Raw genomic sequence first — 22,478 nt, 5'->3', positions numbered from 1 at the left:
AGACAAAGGAAGTCAGCTGGAACACTTGGTAGTACGGTAGAGCTGACCTTGAGAAATAAAAGGCATGCAGCTACCTCTGCACAATACCAGTCATTGCTATCCAGCACTTAAGACAACCAGAAACATTAGGCTAGGGTTTAATAAAAATACTCTGCTGACAGAAGTATATCATAATAGGCTTCTCACAGCTGAGAAGCTTTTTGTGACCAAGAGAGACTGGAGATCCCCAGGACAAAATGCTTGCTTTTAAAGGAAATTACTGTATATGGGAATGTGCGAGCAATATTAAGTGAGGCATAAGAAACTGAGTTCTATTCAGGCGTCTGGCACATAGTTTTGCCCATGTCTCCATCTGAAAGTTACTTGTTTCTTAATGGTGAACTGCAAAGGTAAAATGAAAAGTGAAAGTTAAAGACCAGAAGTGTACCGAATGGCTGCCACTAACCAGGATGCTCAGACACCATTGTGATGAACATAGAATACATGCCTGGAGACAGATGAGATTGGCAGGCTGGGGATAGGGTTGCCAACCCTCCAGGATTGTCCTGGACTCTCCAGGAATTATAAGATTATGTCATGTGATGAAATCTCCAGGAATTCATCCAACCAAAGTTGGCAACCCTAGCTGGGGAAAGGAAAACAAGTAACTGAAAATAAATAAGTAAACATGTTTATGCCTCTCTAGTCTGCTACTCAGTTTAACTTCTCTGTTCCATACAGAGATAGGCATCTAAACACGGAAATGAATGGTCAGAGAAAAATAAGATTTTATTTCCAAACACACAAGTGTCACCCTGCCCCTTTAAAAATAAAAAAAAAACAGCATCTTTTTACATGCACAGATTTACAGCCGTCAACAGAGAAATGCAGTAGCCAGCTTCAGCCAGCATTCCTTAATCTTTATACCCATAAATACTCCACCCCCAAACAAAACAAACACATCCACTTAGTTATAAAGCAAACCCTTCCAATCGGATGTAGGATTGCAAATATCTCAGCAGCATTAACACATGCACACAAAATGGTCACTCAAGGCAGTAAATCCCACGGAGCCCACTTCTCAAGGAATCTTTATCAAGCAAGGTTGGGCAAATCTACTAGACGGTGGCCCAGTGAGCAAGTTTAATCAGCCTGTACAGATGGACGGAAAGACTGCTTGGCGAGACAGTGACTGTAACAGCAAATTATGCTTTGTTACAAGCCAGTTGTCTCTGTAACCATCCAGAATTGCCACACAAAGTTGGTATACTTTTAAAGCTCAGAATAAATTTCAAATTGCCATTTGTGTAACTGGAAGAGAATTACACAGCAATCCAAATTACTGTATAATAAACAGTTACTGATAAGCAATCATGGGCTGAATTCACTTCTGATATAAATAGATGCAACTCCATTTGGGCCTATATGTTTATTTCATCCTGTCCAGTTAGTACTTTTTGCCAGCTGAGCTGAAGTTTAAAAGGAAGAAACAAAACCAAGTTTTCAGCGAGACAACCATGAAAATGTTTTCCCTTATCTCAGTCTTGTAATATTGTCATGATACTTTAGCAATTCAGGCACAAAAATCTTTTCACCTACCCTTTACACCAGTGATTGAAGATATTAGGAGAAAAACAAACAAAAATACTAATTATACTTCATATGCCCATTGTAAAGAAAAAAAAGTTACTTTCCATATGCAAGTAGAAAATTTGCAAAGCTGTCGTGGCCAGAAAACAAGTGCCTCCTACAATTTGTCGGCCTAAATGAATAGCCACACTGACATATTTTAGTGGCATCCAAATACAAATAGCAAGAGAAACAAACATTATGCTAAGTTTATTTTTCCAAAATAAGGTGCTGAAAGTAATTCCCAAGTTCAAGGACTAAAATCTCAAAAGAAATGTTACAGAATAAGGTAAAAAGACTTCCGCCCCATAGGCTAGAGTGTTATGGTCACACTGTGCATCCCAATGAATCAGTATTTAAGAATATTCCACACCCTAGCACAAGATCTCAGTTTAACAACCAGAACATAAGACTTTTCTGTTCCTTCTGCATAAGCTATTCAGATAGCTTATACCAAAGTCCTTTTCCTTTAAGTCCCAAATTGCTTTTCTAATGTCCAGTAATTCTACCACAGTATTTATTCTACTAGTAATTTGACTGATCTAACTTAAATTAAGTTGAATAGACAGCAATTATTATAATTTTAGCAGAGGATAAGATTTCATACAGTAAATCTCATTATGCCTTATCGAAATCAAATTGGAAAACCAGCAGGCTTTTTATATAACTTCATTTGAATATGCACAGGTATATGCATGCGTGTATACATATAGAGACACACACACACACGAAGTTAAATGCAATAATTTACAATATAAATAAAAAGTGGCAAGTCTCCAAACCTTAATGCACTCAACTAAACAGAGTCCTTTCATTGGGTAGATACTTGATTTAAATTTCACCTACTCTTATTCTAAAGCAGTGTCACTTTTTTAAATCAATAGTCAAATAGGCTCTTAGGCAAGAGCCAAATCAAGTACAAAGTCTTTACAAATTAAACCAGAAAGTCAGCCCTGTCCTTTCATCTCACAATCACTAGGGCCTAGATATGAACTCGTCATTGAAAATCTGAAACAGTAAGGCTGCCAAATAAACCAAAACCATCTCACATTCTCATAACTCATTTGTATTTATCATCTCTGTACATTATATCGCTTGATCAATTACTTGCTCCCTCCCTTCCCTTTCACTTGTAACTTCTAAAACACTGAGACCAGCATCCAGTTCCTCTTCAAATGGTAGGAGGCAGAAAAAATAAACTTGCCATGTGTTTAAAAGAGAGAGAGAGAGAGAGAGAGAGAGCGAGAGCGAGCACTAAGACAGATATTTAATCAGGCCTCATTCTATGTCAAACATAAGACTTGGCAAAATAATTTGACTGCAGAGACTCCTCAATTCACCTCTCTCCAAAAAGGTTAATACATTCTTCCCTCTCTTTCCTATGACTCGCACAAAAGTCACAATGGAAACACTTAAATGTTACTGTTCTTTTAAGGAGTCTTTGGTCTTTAAGATGTTTAAGACACAATCAGCCCACAACATTCACAATAAAAAGACAAAGCAACAGTCCTAACTTTGAATCTCCTAATTTTGATAGGACTTTTTAGTGATTTTATTTTAAAAACAAAACATGCTGACTAGGCCCCTCACAGAGACCCCTCCACCATGGAGAATCCCCCATTAAGAAAGGATCCAAGGGGCAGCTGTGACCAGAGGATTTGTGCGCCAAGGAGAGGGTGGGAGCACACACAGGCTCCATGAGTAGGGGTGGAGGCACAAAGCCCTTGTGCCAACATCCTTGGAATCCTCCATATTTGAAAGTGAGTCTTGTGGCTCACTCTGCCAGGAGAGTGTGGGCCAAAACCCAGCACCCAGAGACTCCATGGGTGAAATCCTGGCCCCACTGAAGTCAATGACACAATTCCCACTCACTTCAATGGGGAAGGATTTCACCCCACAGAACAATCTCTGAGACATCCTCCCTTTATGTCTCTCCTCTGAGAGGTGGCAATCAGATTTTCAAGAGACACACTTCGGAAGCACATTGGCTGCTGAACTCTCTTGAAAAATCTGGCCCCAAGTCAAGTTATGCCTCCTGTTTTTAATTTCTGAAAGCCATCTTTCATGTGTCCAGAAGTATGGAAGAAGTAAGGCACCTAAAGGGACCTTGTCAATGTGAAGTCTAATCAATTCCAGAGGTACTTTCATGAAGTACATCTGTCTCAGGGTCTTCCTGTCAATTTTTGTGGCTTTACAACCACATTTCTTAAAAAAACCATCTCCCACCATTGCTATGTAAAAGGCCCATACAAATGGAGAATACTGACTGATGGTGGAAGGAAAACAGTGAAACTGACAGAGTGCTGTCAAAGATACAAAGCAGACAATTGACAACAAAGAGAGAAAAGTTTTTTCTATTTGTTCTAAGTAAATCTCTGGGATTTACTTGTATCAACAGTAGGTTTAAAAAAAAAAAAACACACAGAAGTCAGATTTCTAAAATTACAGATGTCCTGTTAAGCCCCGAAAGAATTGATGTCTAGATTTGAGTTGACCAACTATATGGGGCCCCTTTTGACTTTTTAGTACTCCAAAATATAGATTGTGACAATGTAAACATACATCTACAATACTTCCAGATACATGGGTATGTGCTCCTGCTTCAGAAGAGGTGCTTTCCTAGATGGTTGGCTACAGCAGGATACAAACAAGTTAAGGTAACCCTCTAATCCCACAATTACAAAGGGGACAGGGAGAGGGAACACTGCTTTTTGATGGAAGGCAATACTTCTATTTTGTTCATTCTCCCAAATATAGGGAAACAGAAGGATTATTTGTGAAGACTGAATTTATGGTACTGTTCCTGAAGTTATCATCATGCTGTCCTCTCAAATCCATTATACCCTCATATATCCTTTCCCCCTTTTCTTTTTCACATTACAGGTCTCTGTTTCTTTCCCCTTCATTTTCTTTTGTTCCTCAAATGTTGCCTCCTTTTTGGCCCCTCAGGTCCTCTTAAAAAGTTTCCTAAGCTTTTAGAATCACTTACTGCAGAGGCTTTTGCTGCCTTTAGTCTCTTGATCCCCAGGATCTGCTGAACTGTTTTGCTTGCCTGTGATTGACAGGACGCAAGGCTCTCTTCATCTCCACAGAGCAACTACAGGAAGTTAATTTAAATTAAGTTAAAATGAACAGTGACCAATTTGAGAAGTTCGGGGGAAGCCGGAGCCAAACAGATCCTCTTCTGCGTAGTTTCAGAAAGCAAAGTCTGTATAGAATGTTATAAAATGAGTTAGACTTCAGCTACCAACTCACAAACCTTTCAAACACAGTAAACAAAAAGCAAAACAAAATGATAATTACACTCCATCCCTTCCAAAGTGACAAGAGACTATTAAGTGCACAGCACCACCAGACAAAACAGTTTTTCAACAGTGCTTTTAATCTCCACTGGTAATCAAAAATCCTTCAAGCTCCTACCTTATGTAATTAGAAGTACTTCCACAGGTGACTGGTAATTAATCAGGAGGCTGTCTTTTCTTTTACTAACCCCTTTCTCTCACATGCACTCATTTATGCAATTTTTATACCAACATTAAATCCATGTTTCCCCTTTAAATACCATTTCTCTCTCTCTGGGCAGGTCTTCTATGTAAATTAGAATCCTGGAGACTAAGTTTTAATGAAAATGAATTAGATATCAAAATGAGATCTTAAAGGAGCAATATGAAAAAGTAAAACCTGATTTTCCTTAAAGGGACAATGGTGTCAATTACTCATTTTCTCTTTCATTTTACTCCTAGAAGGATCAAATCAAGTAACATACTTTTTTTCTAACAAGTTTCATTCATTTTTCTCAGTTCCATGCTTCCAACTTTCACACAGTGGGCTATACTATTTGCTGTTTATAAACTGCACTTGATAACGTTTCTAATTAAAAATCAGTAGTCGTGGGTCACCTGCTAACAGCTACCATAGTAGACAACAATAGGCAGTTCTCACTTTCACCCAAGGTTCTCAAACTCGTTATGAATGAATCCTCAAACACTTTGGAAACTCAAATGGTATTATGGCCATTATACTGATGGGGAAATGGAACCATAGGAAGGTGAAGTGACTTGTTGAAGGCCACACAGCAAGTCAATTTCATAGATGGGAATAGAACTCAGAAGTCTTGATTCCCTTCTATACACTGCTAAAAAAGCAAGGATTTGTAACTTGGAATTCTGCAAAATTTCTTATAAGAAAACCAGTCTCCCTTGTGCTTTACATCTGAGCTTGGGCCTACATGGTGGTATGTTATAAATGGCATCCGTTAGTATTTTGGCAGCTACCGGCAGGTGCCCAGCTTGAAATTAAAGGGGGGCTAAATTTTCAGAAAATAGTGAAGATCTGAACTCTGAAAAGTCAACCTTCTTTAGTGCCTAAAGTTGGGCAACAAAAGTTGAGACATCCAAATCATTAGTCGGTCACTTCTGAAAAACTGAGGCCTTCGCCAGCATGGCTGCAGATCAGCTAAGGAAACAGCTTATAAAATTGAATTTCTGAAGCAAATCTTATATTGGTCTCAATATGGTCGTGTATTCAGCAAACTCTAGAGATATTTTTTAAGGTTCCCAATTCTTTCTGCAGGCAACAGCATAGACAGTCTTTCCAAGCTAGCTAATCTTCCCTTTTGATTAAAAAGAGGCTATCAGCTACCAAGTTTGAATACCACATTTGGGTCCCCAAAACTCTGGAATTATCAGTGTGTGACAGTGTGAAAGGGGTACAACTAGCAGCCTCTACTGGCTGATAAGCAGTGGCATCAATTAAGCTCCATTCAGATCTCTTCACAGAAATATAGTCATTGTGAGGTTATGCCTAGATGGAGGGAAGAGGACCTAGATGGGGAGAGACAAGATTGTACAAAGGCAAAAAGGTATTACCGAGAAGAACTCCCCTTTCTCCAGAATTTCAGTCCTTCATTTTGCTTCACAATTTCCCCACAATGTAGAATAACCCCCATGATTACAGGATTGTATGGCAACACCTAATAATATAAGGCAGTACTGTAGGACTGTCAGTCCAAAATTGGATACCAACATTAAAATAATTCCCACTGTTTTAAAATGAAGTGATATTCACACTAGCAAAAGAAAAATAAAAAAATTAAGAACTTTAAACAGCCAGTGAAGTGAATCTTCTTTGAAACATCTACCAATTCAATTCTAGAATCACTAAAATTAAAGATTACTCGACATTTGCTGCTGCTCAACTTGTACAATCAAATGGAGCTGCCTCTTTGCAATGGCAGTATTCAAATCCCATAAAAACTCAAGCAGCATGCCTTTCAAAAGCATCTCCATAGGGACAAACTGCAAAACCTGCTGTGGAGAGTCTGAGCTGAGCAAAGAGCTCATTAGTTTATTCAGGTGCTGCAGGTACTCAACAACTGGATCTGGAAGACCTCGATAGCCAACACACAATAGAACAGCACTGGTCCCGAGAGGTTCAGAGGATATGGGGCAAGCAAATGTGATGTAGCTGAAACAGCCGTGCAGTACAAAAATCAGACCAGCTGTGAAGCGTGTAAAACAAGAAAGAACAGGCAGAATCAAAGCATCTCCCAGCTGAAGCTGATTAATCGCACACAGAAGGCAGTCTAAAAGATGCTGCTGATATTTTGGCTCTCCATCATGAAGCAAAGAACCGCTGAAAGTCAAGAGTGTGGCTGACTCCAGGAGCCTAACTTCCATGTTCGACTGGCTTTTGATGTCACAAAGAGACGGAAAGCCCACCACAAGACACTTGATTTGGTCACTGCATCCTTCATTTGGTACCTTCTGATGGTACTTGGTAAGGCTAGACAACTCAGATAGTATCCGTGCCTCAGTAAGAATATTGCAAGAATGACACGGTTGCTGTGTTTGTCTGGAAAGGGAACTAGTTTTTAGTCTGCCTACTAATGATTCTTTAATGGCTTCATTGAGATTCTTCAAGACATCACCATCACAGAATGGAGAGCATTTTACTCTTGGCAGCCTCTTTCCCTCCAGAATGTACCATAAATTACATTCAAGGTTACAGGATGACCCTTCCAAAATGCAGCTTTTCCCAACATTACTTAAAGTGTGCTCTTCAGCCCAATTATTAAGATAGCCTTTGGCCACCTTATCTTCCCATGTCAGGGATTCCAGCATCTTTCTTTCATTGTATGTACTAAAATATTTGTTCCTCTGTCCAAACCATTTTGCATTCATGCTGCAGCCTACATGAGATTTCTTCACTAGCCAGTTATTTCTTGTAATGTGTTTCAGGTGGAATCTTTGCATGAAAAATTCCACTGCACAGTCCCTTAAGTTATTCAGCTTTACTTGTTCTGCTTCCCCAATGCACTCAAAGAGTCGGATGTTCTCAGATATAGTCTCTATTTGGTACTTGTGAAAGAATGCACAGCATTCTTCATGCATTTTAAGAAAAGATTCTGGAATCACATATTGGGGAAAGAGTGCTTTGTTAACCATTTCTGTTCCAAAGTTCTGCATCATCTTGGACAGCACAGGATGGATGGCCTCTCTGCCCATATAATGAAGACAAACTACATAGACCTCAGAGTTCCCGGCTTTGCTAGTGGCAGGTTTAAAGACATGAACCTCCTCGAAGGAACAATTTAGCAGAAAAAGCAGATTGGCAGAACAATGTTCAAATAAAGTGAACATCTTCAAAACAAAGGAGCCACCATTGCCAAGGATCATTAAAGCAGTGACTGCTTCACAGTAATGTAGAGGTGAGACAAGCGCTTCTTGTTCACCTGGATTTCCTTGGCAATCAAAACTCCCATCAGCAGTTACCAAGTGAACAGTGGTCATATTACTTATGAACTGCTGAAGTCCAGTTAGATGTTTCAATGTCATCACGTCCCCAGTATTATCTGGGCCAAAATACCACCATGGCAAGGTATTTGCAATAAGTCGGTCATCCATAATCATCACAAGGGTGTCATTTGCTTCATGATATGGGTTTAGGGTATTGGCTACCCAGTTCCAATCGCAGGGAATGTGATGGGATTTTATGTAGTGATTGAGACTGGCTATAAAAGCCCCAGGTGCTTCACAGAGATGGACAGAATTGAGTTCTCCATTCTGAAGAGCTTCTTTCGGGAGAAGGGGAAAACTGCACAAAATCTCATGGAATTTGCACCAAGCCTGGGTACACAACTCAGCATTCACAGATTTCTTCACATGAGGAATGATTATCCCAGCTTTGTTGGTGAAGGAAGTGTGCTGATGCCATGCATCCAATTTCTTATCACTCAGTTGGTTTTTTACTTCATTCATGGAGTCCTTCAGAGCAAGGAGTGTATTGAATTCTTTGTGATTGCAGGTAAACACATCACTGGAATCTGGCAGCTTCCATTCACTATTTGGTGGTTTTGTATATGAGAACTTCTTCTCAAAGAGCTCCTCAATTTCAGCAAGAATCACAGGGCTGAATTTTTTAAGATTTGTGGTCTGCTCAACATAAGGCTTCGTATATTTGTTCATTCTTGGGCTAACCCACAATCTGGGGAGGGGAAACAAAGAAAAGATAAGGGGGTTAACATGAACCGAACCAATGACACCTCCCCAACCATAAGAAAAAACAGAACAAGTTAAAAAAAAACCTAAACAGATAATGCATTTGTAAAGTTTAAGAAAAAGTTAGCTATTCCAACTTGTCTGGTTTTAGAGTTTGTGCTCCAGAATGAGAAGGGAAAAATACTTTACTGAGACATTCTAAGAGTGGAATAAAAAGTTACACAACTAGTACTGCTTTGGAGTAAGACCTCCACTTTGACCCAATGCATACACATTTAAACAGAAAATAGATTATGCCTTAAATTCCCCAAGTGCTAATTAACTAGTAAAAGTTATCCAACTAATATAGAAAGGTAACATTAGGGAGAGATCTGGGAGAACTGGTGTGAGGCATGGGGGGAAAAAGAGCAGAGGCAAGGCTGGAACAGCAGCAGGAAGGAACCAAGCTGCTACAGCATGTGTCACAGAACTTTAAGAGACAATTCAGACTCTTGGCAGGGCAACAGCTGGGTTCTCAGTTCAGAGCCAACATTTTAACTCAAGCAGCATTATTTAAGAAAAATGACCAGCAGTTTGGGAGCCAAGAGATCCCCCCTAGTTCTGCATATCATTTCACCCACCACAAAAAATGCAGCAATTTAACAGAAACACTGCAGAACAGTTTAGGAAAAGCAGTGAAAAATACTGTATTGCAATTGAAAGGAACAGAGAGGGGCAAATTGTAACTATCCCAAACAAGAATTTTGGCCAACACAACTGGGCTAACACAAAAGATGGAAGCTGGAGACTTCATCCTCATGACATAAATGCAAGCTTGTTTAATTTCTTAACAAGTTCACTTGTTATCCAGACTTCAAACTTTGATTTCACAAATTGAGTGTGTCCTCTTCTACCACCACCCACACTCATACCAAGCCAGCACTTCGAAAATGGCAGTAAGTTCTGGTGGCCCCCATCTCAAAAGAGATGCATTAGAATTGGAAGTAGTATAGAGAAGGGGGGTATGGAACAGCTTCCATATGAAGAGAGATTAAAAAGACAGGTATTGTTCATCTTAGAAAAGAGACAACTAAGAGGGGATAAGAGAGAGGTTTATAAAAAAAAAAATCAAGAATGGTGTGGAGAAAGTGAATAGGGAAGTGTTATTTATCCCTTCACACAACACAAAAATTAGGGGTCACCCAATGAAATTAATAGGGAGCAGCTTTAAAACAAAAAACAGAAATACTTCTTCCTGAGAAAGAAGTAGCATGGTTTTGCAGCTAAGGCACTGGGTTTACTGGAAATCGAACAAAAAAGGTTCAACGTGGACTTATTTTATAGCCCACCACAGACCTCCTGTGACGGTAGGTGGAGGTGTAATTTCCAGTTCAGGTCAACATACCGGCATTAACTTTGATCAAGTTAGCACACTAAAAGTCACAGCGTAGCCACAACTGCACAGGCACCAGGACAGGCTAGTCACTCACATACAATCCTGTATAAACCCCTAGGGACACACTCCAGCTCCAGTGCAGACATACCCAAAGAGACTTAGGGATGGCTACACTAGAGCTGGGAGGGAGCCTCACAGTCCAGGTAGAAAGATTCACGCTAGTAAGTATGCTAAAAATAGCAGTGTGGACATAGCGGCTTTCCAGCCCATCCGACTCCCTAGGTACACACGTGGGTGGCTTCTAAAGCCACAGCATCCACACTGCTATTCTTCCTGTGCTAGCTGAAGCCCCACTAGCACAAGTGTTTCTAGCCAGGCTGGGAGTTTTGCTCCCTGGCGCAATACAGACACACCCCATGCCTTGGGGATAACACTTTCCTAGCTTACGGGAGTGCTCCGAGACTATAGCGATGGGGTCAAAGAACTCAGGAGAGCATGGCAAACAACACAGCTAGCGTCTCCCAGAGACCCCATGATCAAACACATCACTACTGGCAGGGTAGATGTTTGTCAGTCTGATCCTGACAACACTGAAGCACGTGACTAACCCCACCATTAGTTTTAACACTCAGAACACGGTCACTCAGGCCGCCTGCCTTCAGCGACCAGCACGGGAGGGGGAGGGGAGAGAACAGGCCTGAAGGGACTGACCCCACCTGTCATTCACATGGGCTGGAGCAGCTTGTCTGGGCTGCTAGGCGCAGGCGGTTCCAGACCAGGATCCGTGAGGCTCCCCCGTCTCTGAGCGGTAACCGCTCATCTGCACCCGGCATTTGCCCACGGCGTTGGGGGGCGGGTTCCCCATGTGCCCCAAAGGGGCTCGGCCCAGGGCAGAGGCCCGGGGAGCCGCGCTGGGCCCAGTCGGTCCCGCCCCGCTGGCGCCCCTGCGGGGAGTCGGGCCCGAGCGCTTCCTCCCCGCGCTCGGCTGCACGGCCCCGGCGCCGCTCGCTAGGAGAGGGCGCTGCCGCCCGAGCCCCACGCGGCCCTCGGAGAGAGCGAGGCCCGGCCCGCGCGCTCCTTACCCGGGCCGGCGGCTGCGGCCTTCGGAGAGACGCGAGCCCCGCCCCAGGCCGAGAGGCGGGGCCGCCGGGAACAGGGGCGGGGCGGCGGGGCCTGGGGGCGACGGGGCCGCTCGCCTCGGCCGCCGCGTGACTCGGCCCCGGCCCCGCCCCCCAGGGCTCCCTCAGCCGCCCCTCCTGGCCACAGACCCGGCCCTGCTCTCCAGGGCGTCCTCGCCTCAGCCCCCACCCCAGAGCCTCCTCCCAGCCTGACCCCACTCCAGAGCCTCCTCCCAGCCTCCGACCCCTGCCTCAGCCCCCCATCCCAGAGCCTCCTCCCCAGCCTCACCCCGCCTCAGCCCCACCCCAGAGCCTCCTCCCCATCCTGACCCCGCCTCAGCCCCAGTCCAGAGCCTCCCTCCCAGCCTGACCCTCGCCTCAGCCCCCACCCCAGAGCCTCTCCCCAGCCTCACGCCTCGCCTCAGCCCCACCCCAGAGCCTCCTCCCCAGCCTGACCTCGCCTCAGCCCCCACCCCAGAGCCTCCCTCCCCAGCCTCACGCTCGCCTCAGCCCCCACCCCAGAGCCTCCTCCCCAGCCTCACGCCTCGCCTCAGCCCCCACCCCAGAGCCTCCTCCCCAGCCTGACCTCGCCTCAGACCCCCACACCAGAGCCTCCCGCCCCAGCCGGACCCCTCGCCTCAGCCCCCACTCCAGAGCCTCCCTCCCAGCCTCCTACCCCAGCCTCACCCCTCGCCTCAGCCCCCACCCCACAGCCTCTCCCCAGCCTCCTACCCCAGCCTCACCCCTCGCCTCAGCCCCCACCCAGAGCCTCCTCCCCAGCCTGACCCCTCGCCTCAGCCCCCACCCCAGAGCCTCCCTCCCAGCCTGACCCCTCGCCTCAGCCCCCACTCCAGAGCCTCCTCCCCAGCCTGACCCCTCGCCTCAGACCCCACTCCAGAGCCTCTCTCCCAGCCTCCTACCCCAGCCTGACCCTCGCCTCAGCCCCACTCCAGAGCATCCTCCCCAGCCTGACCCCTCGCCTCAGCCCCCACCCCAGAGCCTCCTCCCCAGCCTCACCCCTCGCCTCAGCCCCCACCCCAGAGCCTCCTCCCCAGCCTCACCCTCGCCTCAGCCCCCACCCCAGAGCCTCCTCCCAGCCTCACCCCTCGCCTCAGCCCCACTCCAGAGCCTCTCTCCCCAGCCTGACCCCCCGCCTCCGCCCCCCCCTCCAGCGCCTCCCTCCCCCTCCTGCCCCCTCGCCTCAGACCCCCACTCCCGCCCCTCTCTCCCCAGCCTCCTACCCCCAGCCTGACCCCTCGCCTCAGCCCCCCCACTCCAGAGCATCCCTCCCCAGCCTCACGCCTCGCCTCAGCCCCCCACCCCAGAGCCTCCTCCCCAGCCTGACCCCTCGCCTCAGCCCCACCCCAGAGCCTCCTCCCCAGCCTGACCCCTCGCCTCAGCCCCACCCCAGAGCCTCCTCCCCAGCCTGACCCAGCCTCACGCCTCGCCTCAGCCCCCACCCCAGAGCCCCAGCCTCCTACCCCAGCCTGACCCCGCCTCAGCCCCCACTCCAGAGCCTCTCTCCCCAGCCTCACGCCTCGCCTCAGCCCCCCCACTCCAGAGCATCCCTCCCCAGCCTCACCCCTCGCCTCAGCCCCCCCACTCCAGAGCATCCCTCCCCAGCCTCACCCCTCGCCTCAGCCCCCCACCCCAGAGCCTCCTCCCCAGCCTGACCCCTCGCCTCAGCCCCCACCCCAGAGACTCTCTCCCCAGCCTCCTACCCCAGCCTCACCCCGCCTCAGCCCCCACTCCAGAGCCTCTCTCCCCAGCCTCACGCCTCGCCTCAGCCCCCACCCCAGAGCCTCCCTCCCCAGCCTGACCCCTCGCCTCAGACCCCACCCAGAGCCTCTCCCCAGAGCCTCCTCCCCAGCCTCACCCCTGCCTCAGCCCCCACTCCAGAGCCTCCCTCCCCAGCCTCACCCCGCCTCAGCCCCCAGTCCAGAGCCTCCTCCCCAGCCTCACCCCTGCCTCAGACCCCCACTCCAGAGCCTCCCTCCCCAGCCTCACCCCTCCCCTCAGCCTCCCAGTCATAGAATCATAGAATCTCAGGGTTGGAAGGGTCCTCAGGAGGTATCTAGTCCAACCCCCTGCTCAAAGCAGGACCAATTCCCAACTAAATCATCCCAGCCAGGGCTCCATCAAGCCTGACCTTAAAAACCTCTAAGGAAGGAGATTCCACCACCTCCCTAGGTAACCCATTCCAGTGCTTCACCACCCTACTAGTGAAAAAGTTTTTCCTAATGTCCAACCTAAACCTCCCCCTCTGCAACTTGAGACCATTACTCCTTGTTCTGTCATCTTCTACCACTGAGAACAGTCTAGAGCCATCCTCTTTGGAACCCCCTTTCAGGTAGTTGAAAGCAGCTATCAAATCCCCCCTCATTCTTCTCTTCTGCAGGCTAAACAATCCCAGTTCCCTAAGCCTCTCCTCATAAGTCATGTGCTCCAGCCCCCTAATCATTTTTGTTGCCCTCCGCTGGACTCTCTCCAGTTTATCCACATCCTTCTTGTAGTGTGGGGCCCAAAACTGGACACAGTACTCCAAATGAGGCCTCACCAGTGCTGAGTAGAGGGGAATGATCACATCCCTCAATCTGCTGGAAATGCCCCTACTTATACAACCCAAAATGCCATTAGCCTTCTTGGCAACAAGGGCACACTGTTGACTCACATTCAGCTTTTCGTCCACCGTAACCCCTAGGTCCTTCTCTGCAGAACTGCTGCCAAGCCATTCGGTCCCTAGTCTGTAGCAGTGCATGGGATTCTTCCGTCCTAAGTGCAGGACTCTGCACTTGTCCTTGTTGAACCTCATCATATTTCTTTTGGCCCAATCCTCTAATTTGTCTAGGTCCCTCTGTATCCTCTCTCTACCCTCCAGCATATCAACCACTCCTCCCAGTTTAGTGTCATCTGCAAACTTGCTAAGGATGCAGTCCACACCATCCTCCAGTCCAGAGCCTCCGCCTCAGCCCCCCTGTCCAGAGCCTCCCTCCCCAGCTTCACCCCTCGCCTCAGCCCCCCAGTCCAGAGCCTCCCTCCCCAGCCTCACCCCTCGCCTCAGCCCCCCACTCCAGAGCCTCCCTCCCCAGCCTCAGCCCCCCACTCCAGAGCCTCCCTCCCCAGCCTGACCCCCCGCCTCAGCCCCCGACTCCAGAGCCTCCCTTCCTAGCCTGACCCCGCCTCAGCCCCCGACTCCAGAGCCTCCTTCCTAGCCTGACCCCGCCTCAGCCCCCACTCCAGAGCCTCCTCCCACCCCAGCCTCGCCCCAGCCCCACTCCAGCCTCCTACCCCTGCCTGACCCCCATCTCAGCCCCCTCACTTCACATCACACACCAGAGCCACCCTCCCCAGCCTCCTACCCACTGCCTCGGACCCACCTGCCTGAGCCCCCATCTCAGCCCCCTCACCTCACACACCAGAACCAGCCCCTCTCCTCCCCTGCCAGAGCTGTCTGCCACAGACAAGCATTTAGCCTCTCACCCCCCATGTCCGATGCTGTGGCCGTACCCCTCACATGCCTCTGAGCAACTCACCAAGGCTGCATCCCATTGCCATTCACCTCCTCCCCCAAAGCCATCTGCCTCCACCACGTTCTCCCAGTTTCCATGTGTGTCGCATCCCATTGCCACCCCCATTCTGGTCTCCTGCCGTGACCACACATATTGTGTGCTCATTCCTGCTACAGCCCCCCACCCCACACCAGCAGGGCCGGCTTTAAGCCAATTCACTGGAATTGGGCCCTGTCCCCCCGCCTAAGGGGCCCTGCTCTGGGGGTCTTTGGCAGCATTTCAGCAGCAGGGGGTCCTGCAGTGGCATTTCAGTGGTGGGTGGTCCTTCGGTTCTGCAGAAAACCCAGAGCAGGCCCCCCCACTGCCAAAGCCCCAGACTGCCACCGAGTATTCCAATCAGGCCCTGCACTCCAGGGTACATCTATGTCATAGAACAGTAGGGGTGGAAGGGACCTCAGGAGGTCAGCTAGTCCAACCTCCTGCTCAAAGCAGGACCAATCCCCAGATAGATTTTTGCCCTAGATTCCTAAATGGCCCCCTCAAGGATTGAACTCACAACCCTGGGTTTAGCAGGCCAATGCCCAAACCACCCCGCCCCCAATGCATTGGAGGGCAGACCCCAGCACCACACCATCTCTCCCTATTTAGGGAGAACTGTCCCTGATTTTTCAGCAGAACTTTCATTATTTGTCTCCTTAGAAAGCTCCCCAAGTCCAGTGCATTTCCTTGGCATTACATAGCATGGTCCTATTTCCTCCTCAAATGTCCCACTGGAGGTTAGGTGTCAGCAGGTCTGTCACACACGTGCGGTAAACACACACTTGCTGTTTATGCAATTAGCTTTGGTGCCAATAGCACCTCTTACCTTGACACTAATTATTCAGTTCAGAAGCGGTAAAAACAGGCAATTTTTTCATTGTTCTATGGGAAATGAATTTGGTGGACTCAATCCAGTTCCCACTGGAAAGGTGAGCATATCAGAAAATCCCCCACAACCGCTGGCACCATTAAAATAACGTGAGCCTTGGAATGAGCAGGCCACAAAATAGAAGCAATTCCTCCAGTTGTGGGCTCAGGCACATTGAGGGGGTGCTAAATGGAAAGTTTGCACTGATTGCTAAGCCCCAGCCCTCTGGGAGTTTGGCAACTAATTCTGGGCTGCAAGGAAGTGTCTATCTCTGCTAGCAGTCCATGAACTGGGGGAAGAAAGGCACTCTGCCTAAATTACACACACAATCATAGAAGATTAGGGTTGGAAGAGACCTCAGGTGGTCATCTAGTCCGACCCCCTGCTCAAAGTAGGAGCAACCCCAACTAACACATCCCAGCCTGGGCCCAATCCAGTAGGTGAGCTTAGAGGATGCCGAACTCCATACAAAAGACTAAGGGGAAGAAAAAAGCAGAAGGGTAGGAGAAGGTGACTCCCTTCTAACTTTTAGCCCAGAGGTGAGGGTACTCATGTGGGGAAATCCCTGGTTCAAGTTCTCCCTGTGACTGATGAGCCAAAAGGATTGGAACAGGGCTTTGCCATCTCTCAGGTGAGTAGTGCCCTAACTACTGGGCTATTGAGTCATTCTACCTCTTTCTCTGGTCCAATTAATATTCAATTATTTAATTAAACTGGAACAACTTCAATATGAGAGATTGAGAGAACTTTACATCAGTATGTGCCATAGCTTAGTGGTTCAGGCTCTCACCTGCAAGGTGGCAGATATCCATTCAAATTTCTTCTCATCAGGCAGAGGGGAGGACTAGGGGGTATCCCAAGTCCCCACTGAGAACTCTAACCACCAAGTTAAAGGTTATAAACCAGTGGTTCTCAAACGTTTGCATTGGTGACCCCTTTCACACAGCAAGCCTCTGAGTGTGACACCCCCCCCCATATAGATTAAAAATACATTTTTTTATATTTAACACTATTATAAATGCTGGAGGCAAAGCAGGCTTTTAGGGGTGGAGGCTGATAGTTCACAACCCCCCCATGTAATAACCTTGTGACCCCCTGATGGGTCATGACCCCTAGTTTGAGAACCCCTGTTATAAAGGGAGTCTTCTCCACCAATGCATTCTGGCTGTTTTGTATGGAGCTAGGCAGCCTCTGAGCAAGCCTACTGGGGTGGGTCCCACACATAATTTAGGCCAAGGAGTGCTTATCTTTTCCTCAGTCCATGGATCGCTCTGGAGCTTAGGGGTGAAATAGGTGCCTAAGCACCAGAGAGTGAGGTTGCAGCTCACATCCTCAGAGGCAGGAACACAGATGCTGAAGGAATTTTTACTGCAAAAAACTTGGGTGCTGAGGTGTTTCGATGCCTATGGAATAGTCAGCAGCCAAATGGGAGTTTTAGGGGTTGCAGTGGCACCTAAAAATGGGACTTAGGCACTTAGATATTAAGGATGGGATCCACAAGGGCATTTAAGGCCCAGAGTTGCAAAGGGGTTTAGGCTCCTAACTTCCATTGATTTCAATAGAAATTAGGAGCCTAAGTACCTTTGAGAATCTGGGCCTGCATGTTTTGGAGAGCAAAGAGCAGAGCTGTGGAACAGACACTCTCTGTGGCATCATATTTCTGGAAACCTGCAGGGACTTCCCAGCTAAACAATCACTTGCTCTGCCTTATCAGACCCACAAGTGGGGGTGGTTGGAGTAGATAGCTAGGCAGTTGTTCTGCTGTCACGGTAGGCAGAGAGAGAACTAGAAGGTCTGAGCTTCTGCCAAGCCCCCTAGGGCCACAGGGATTTCTCTGGAGAGCTCAGCATTAAACCATAGGTTAGGCAAACAAGGTCTGTGCCAGCTCCATGGGAGCCAACAGCCACCTGCCTTGTCTAATTTGGCAGAAACTCCTCGGTTTTAAAGTAATGGATTTTCCTACCTGGCTTTAGCCCTCCCTTGGTTTCACTACGGGAGGGCATTATCGGTACCTAAGAGAGAATCAATGTGAACCAAATACTGTAGCAGAACATCAAGAACCCCAGCCCAGATGCAGCCAGAGAAGCCTGACATTTCCATATCGATTAAGGATAGCTGATTTAATCATTTAAAAACAAATCTTTCCTCATGTTCCAAGAATAAAGGTCAGCAGGGTGGGTTGGGGGATCTTGTATTCTTACTGTAACCCTTTGCCTTGCATGTTAACTGAACAAAAAGAGACCTCTTTTGAAGCCATTCACCTACAGCCAAATGGAAAGGCTCCTGCTATGTACAGAGCATCCTGGATTACATGGAATTTCATAAAATATGGGACAAGAAACTGTGCTGTCTGGAAAGAACATCAGCATGCAGCCATCAAGCTCTTATTCCCTAAATCCCTGGACAGAAGGTAGAAACAGTTCATATCACAGCCAAAATAGACACATTTTTCCCAGACAAGCAGATTTATCCCTGTGATAGTGTTAGTAATGAAAAGATACTCACAAGCTTTCCTTCTAGAAAGGATCATTATGCAATAAAAGAGAGTTTTAATGTGGAGATAAGATATAGATATTAAAGCATGGTCTCCTTTGATCTATTTGTTTCAAAATCATCACCCAATCAATGTAATGTAAATGGAAGAAGCCTGAGCAAATTAAAATACTACCAGGCAGGTAGGTAGCTGAGGGTATAATTGGCTCTCTGGTTGCTTTAACATTTTTCTCCTAGAATATTATGAATTAGATTGTACAGAACAAGCAGTAGCAATATCAGTGTCAAAACCTTCTCATTCTTAACACACGAGGATTAATGTTAATCAGAATATAATGAACATGTTTTTATCTGAAGGAAGAGTTTCTCTTTTCTTGTATTAGATTTGCCATAGAGACCTGGGGGAAAGGCTTCCCTTGTTTTGGCTTGCAGATTGGCACTAGCTGCAGTAAAGATGGGTTTTTAATTATTCCTCTTTTTCGAGGAGAGCCAAGATTCCTAATGATCAGATCCTTTGGCCAAGGGATGGACTGCTTAGTACAAATCAACGTGCAATATTTTCTGAAGTTTGGAGTGGCTTGTTACAAGCCACCTGGATCATCAGTGTTTGGATAGCACCTAGAAATTGATTGTTATCTAGTGGTTAGAGCAGGGGAATGATAATTAAGACTCCTGGATTCTACACGTCACTGTCATAACTTCTCAGTGCCTCAGTCTACTCATCTAAAGGCTGGGTCTGATGAAGGCATCTCACAAGGTGCTTTAAAGTTTTAATTAATTAATGACTGTAAAGCACATTGAGATTCTCAGACAAAAGGCATTATTGTGGTACACAGCACTATTATAGCTGAGAAAAATATTTCCCTTTTTCTGAACTCATGTTTAAACTGTTTAATTCACATTGTGAGCTGTAGTTTCTGCCAAATAGAAGGCCTAATTTCTTAAAATTACTTCAGATTTTAAAAATTCCACTGGATATTTATGTATCAGTCTAGACCCTACCCGCCTGGCTATGAAAAATTTAGAATTGGGCCTCTTGGTGCAAGCTCACTGAAGTAGGTACATTCCTATATGTTCCTGAGTATTCAAACAAATACAGCAACTCTTCTATCCTCCTCTCCTGTCAAAGGGCATGTGATGTATGCAGTCATGGTTTTCAAAGTCCTGAACAGATCCACTGCACTCTTAAAGGGAGGGACAGTATCACCTCTTTAAATAAAGACTGAAAGCCTTCCTAAATTAAGATGAATGATGTAGTATTTTATATTTAAATAGGTAAAAACATACAAATGCAATCTAACCATGTTGATGCTTATTTAAAAAAATCACATCAGATTTGCAGGAATATTTACTGAAATGCTGTGCCTTCTGTGCTGAATCTGGGAAGAAAGTTAATTTCTACAGCGTAAGCAGTTTTCAAAAAAAAAAAAAAAACCACCAATGAGGAGTCCAGTGGCACCTTAAAGACTAACAGATTTATTTGGGCATAAACTTTTGTGGGTAAAAGACCCACTTCATGAGATGCCTGGAGTTTTCAGCCTCACTCATAAGTATCAGCAGCACAAATATATATTCTTTTGAGTCAACACTTGCATGTTTTTACCATTCGTATTTAGTTGTGCAAGTCTGTTTTACCATCTGTAAAGTGGGAATGGTGACAGACCAAAGATGACACTGGCAAATGTGCAGGATTTACGATGTTCACAGGCATACACAGGGGACAAATCCTGTTCACCTCATTTATTCAAGAATCCCACTGACTTCAGTAGGACAAAGTAAGTAAGGGAAGCAGAATTCGGCTCTGTGTAGGTAGGCAAGTAACTGCCTCTTTTATAGATGGGGAAATAGACACAGAGAGGTTAGGGCCAGATTTTCAAAGGTATTTAGGCACCTTAATATTTAGGCAGCTGTTAGGATTTACAGTCAAGTTAAGCACCTAAATCCCAGTGGTTTCAATCTGCTTAGGTCCTTTGGGGAACTGCACCAGGGCCAAGATCCTCAAAGACACCTAACTCCCACTGATTTCAATGGGAGTTAGTGTGACAGGTCAGACCCCTTGGGAAGGCACCTGATGTGCTGAGATACCACTGAGTCTATCTGTTCTGCCAGCATGGCCCCCCCTTTAACCTGTCTTGCTGATCTAGGCTCTTAAAACCCCTCTAACACACACACAGGCAGGGCCACACCCAGCTGCAGATCAGCTCTGGGAAGACTCAGCTTAAGGGACTTGCTCCAGCACTCAGCTGTCCACCACCCTTGAAGGTGCAGACCCAAAGATATATTATGAAATTCACCCCCTCCCTCAACGTGGAGAAAGGTGTGTACATTTCTTACCCACCCCCAAGTTAGAAATTACAGAAAAAGGGTTTAATCAACAAATTTTATTAACTATAAAAGGTGCAGATTTTAAGTGGTAAAAGGGGTAATGAACAGAACAAAGCAGATTACTAAGCAAATGAAATCAAACATGCAAATTCAGCTAGTTTCACTAAAGAAATTGGTTACAAGTAATTCTAGTTCCAGCTACATTCCTTTTCAGACTGTACCCCTGTCTCAGGCTGGACTCCCCCCTTGCCTTCCCTTTTACAGTCTTTCTTCTTGGGCACTGTAGTGATGTGAGACTCACCCCTGTGGCACCTCCTGCTGGTGTCCTGGGAATTAGCTCTTTTTCCAGCCTTGGAGCACCCTCTGCAGGCAGCATCCCACTGCCACTGGGCCCCCACCTTCCTCCCTGGACTCCAGTGCCCCATTATCTGGGGTGCTGCCCCCACCTCAGTATAAGGCTACTGCCAGTCACCAACTAGCCCCTGCTCCCTGGGGCAGACTGCAGGATAAGCCACTCATCACAGGCAATGGGGGTTTGGACCTGCTGCCTCTGTCTAGCCTTGGGCTGTCCCCTGCAACCCCACTACCTGTTTGGCCTTCTACTAGGCCACAGCCTGGGGGGTTTCCAGGCCAGAGCTCCCTTGGCCTTTGCTCCGCTCCAGGTACCTTCTCTAGCTCCCCAACAGCCAGGCCCATCTCCCTCTACAGCTAGAGGGGGATGGGCTCCTATATAGGGCCAGCTGCGGCCTGATTAGGCTGTGGCCCAGCTGCAACTGCTTCCCCAATCAGCCTAGTAGCTTTTCCCCTGCCACAGCCCCTCTCCCAGGGCTGCCTTTAAACTCCTCAGGGCAGGAGCGGGTGACCACCCCACTACAGGCACCCAATGAAATTAACAGGCAGCAGGATTAAAACAAATAAAAGGAAGTATTTCCTCACATAACGCACAGTCAACCTGTGGAACTCCTTGCCAGAGGATGTTGTGAAGGCCAAGACACTAACAGGGTTCAAAAAAGAACTAGACAAATTCATGGCTATTAGTCCATCAATGGCTATTAGCCAGGATGGGCAGGGATGGTGTCCCTAGCCTCTGTTTGCCAGAAGCTGGGAATGGGCAATAGGGATTCCCAACAGGGATGGATCACTTGATGGTTACCTGTTCTGTTCATTCCCTCTGGGACACCTGGCATTGGCCACTGTTGGCAGACAGGATACTGGGCTGGATGGACCTTTGGTTGCTCTTATGTAATCCTGGGCAGGTCAGCTAACTTCTTTGTGTTTCAGTTTCCCCATCTGTAGAACTGATAGTGAGATTTCCTTGCAGTGGAGAGGTGTTGTGAAGCTGCACTAAATAACAACTAAAGTGCTATATCAATATGAGAGTTTCAGAAAGGATTGCCTTTTTAAGGTTTTTTATTAAGTTTAACTGTTTAATATAAACATCCCTGTACAAAAAGAAAACAAAATGAAAATGATCAGCCTTAAATTACAACATAACGTTAACATACTTAGGTAAAACCCAGTTTTAGCATCCTTAATATTCAACTATAAAATCAAATAAATCAACACTTTACAACTAACAGGGGGACAACACAGACAAGGGAGGGAGGGGAAATGTGAGAGCAGGGGGAAAAGTCCAGGGGAAGG

General features: G+C 46.7%; 1 protein-coding gene across 4 annotated transcripts; it reads right to left on the bottom strand.

Annotated features, from left to right (window-relative positions):
• Positions 1-749: 749 nt before the first annotated feature.
• Positions 750-21,159, bottom strand: CMTR2 (cap methyltransferase 2). 4 transcript variants are annotated; one of them, XM_039503454.1, is made up of 2 exons: positions 21,136-21,159; positions 750-9,093 (listed from the first exon to the last, which is right to left on the bottom strand). In XM_039503454.1, the coding sequence occupies exon 2, from the start codon at positions 9,072-9,074 to the stop codon at positions 6,774-6,776; it is 2,301 nt and encodes a 766-aa protein (XP_039359388.1). In that variant the 5' UTR covers positions 9,075-9,093; positions 21,136-21,159; the 3' UTR covers positions 750-6,773. The 4 variants fall into 4 exon arrangements, with proteins under 4 accessions (XP_039359388.1, XP_039359387.1, XP_039359386.1 ...); XM_039503453.1 differs by lacking the exon at positions 21,136-21,159 and adding an exon at positions 15,975-16,107; XM_039503452.1 differs by lacking the exon at positions 21,136-21,159 and adding an exon at positions 11,565-11,674.
• Between the last annotated feature and the right edge of the window lie 1,319 nt (positions 21,160-22,478).

Source organism: Mauremys reevesii, linkage group 16 (assembly GCF_016161935.1).
Source record: "Mauremys reevesii isolate NIE-2019 linkage group 16, ASM1616193v1, whole genome shotgun sequence".
NCBI classification, from domain to species: Eukaryota; Metazoa; Chordata; order Testudines; family Geoemydidae; genus Mauremys; species Mauremys reevesii.
This window is presented reverse-complemented; position numbering and strand designations above follow the sequence as displayed.

What these genes read in the sequence shown, in the direction of transcription:
- CMTR2 (XM_039503454.1), bottom strand. Translation starts at nt 9,074, where the DNA reads ATGAACAAATATACGAAGCCTTATGTTGAGCAGACCACAAATCTTAAA.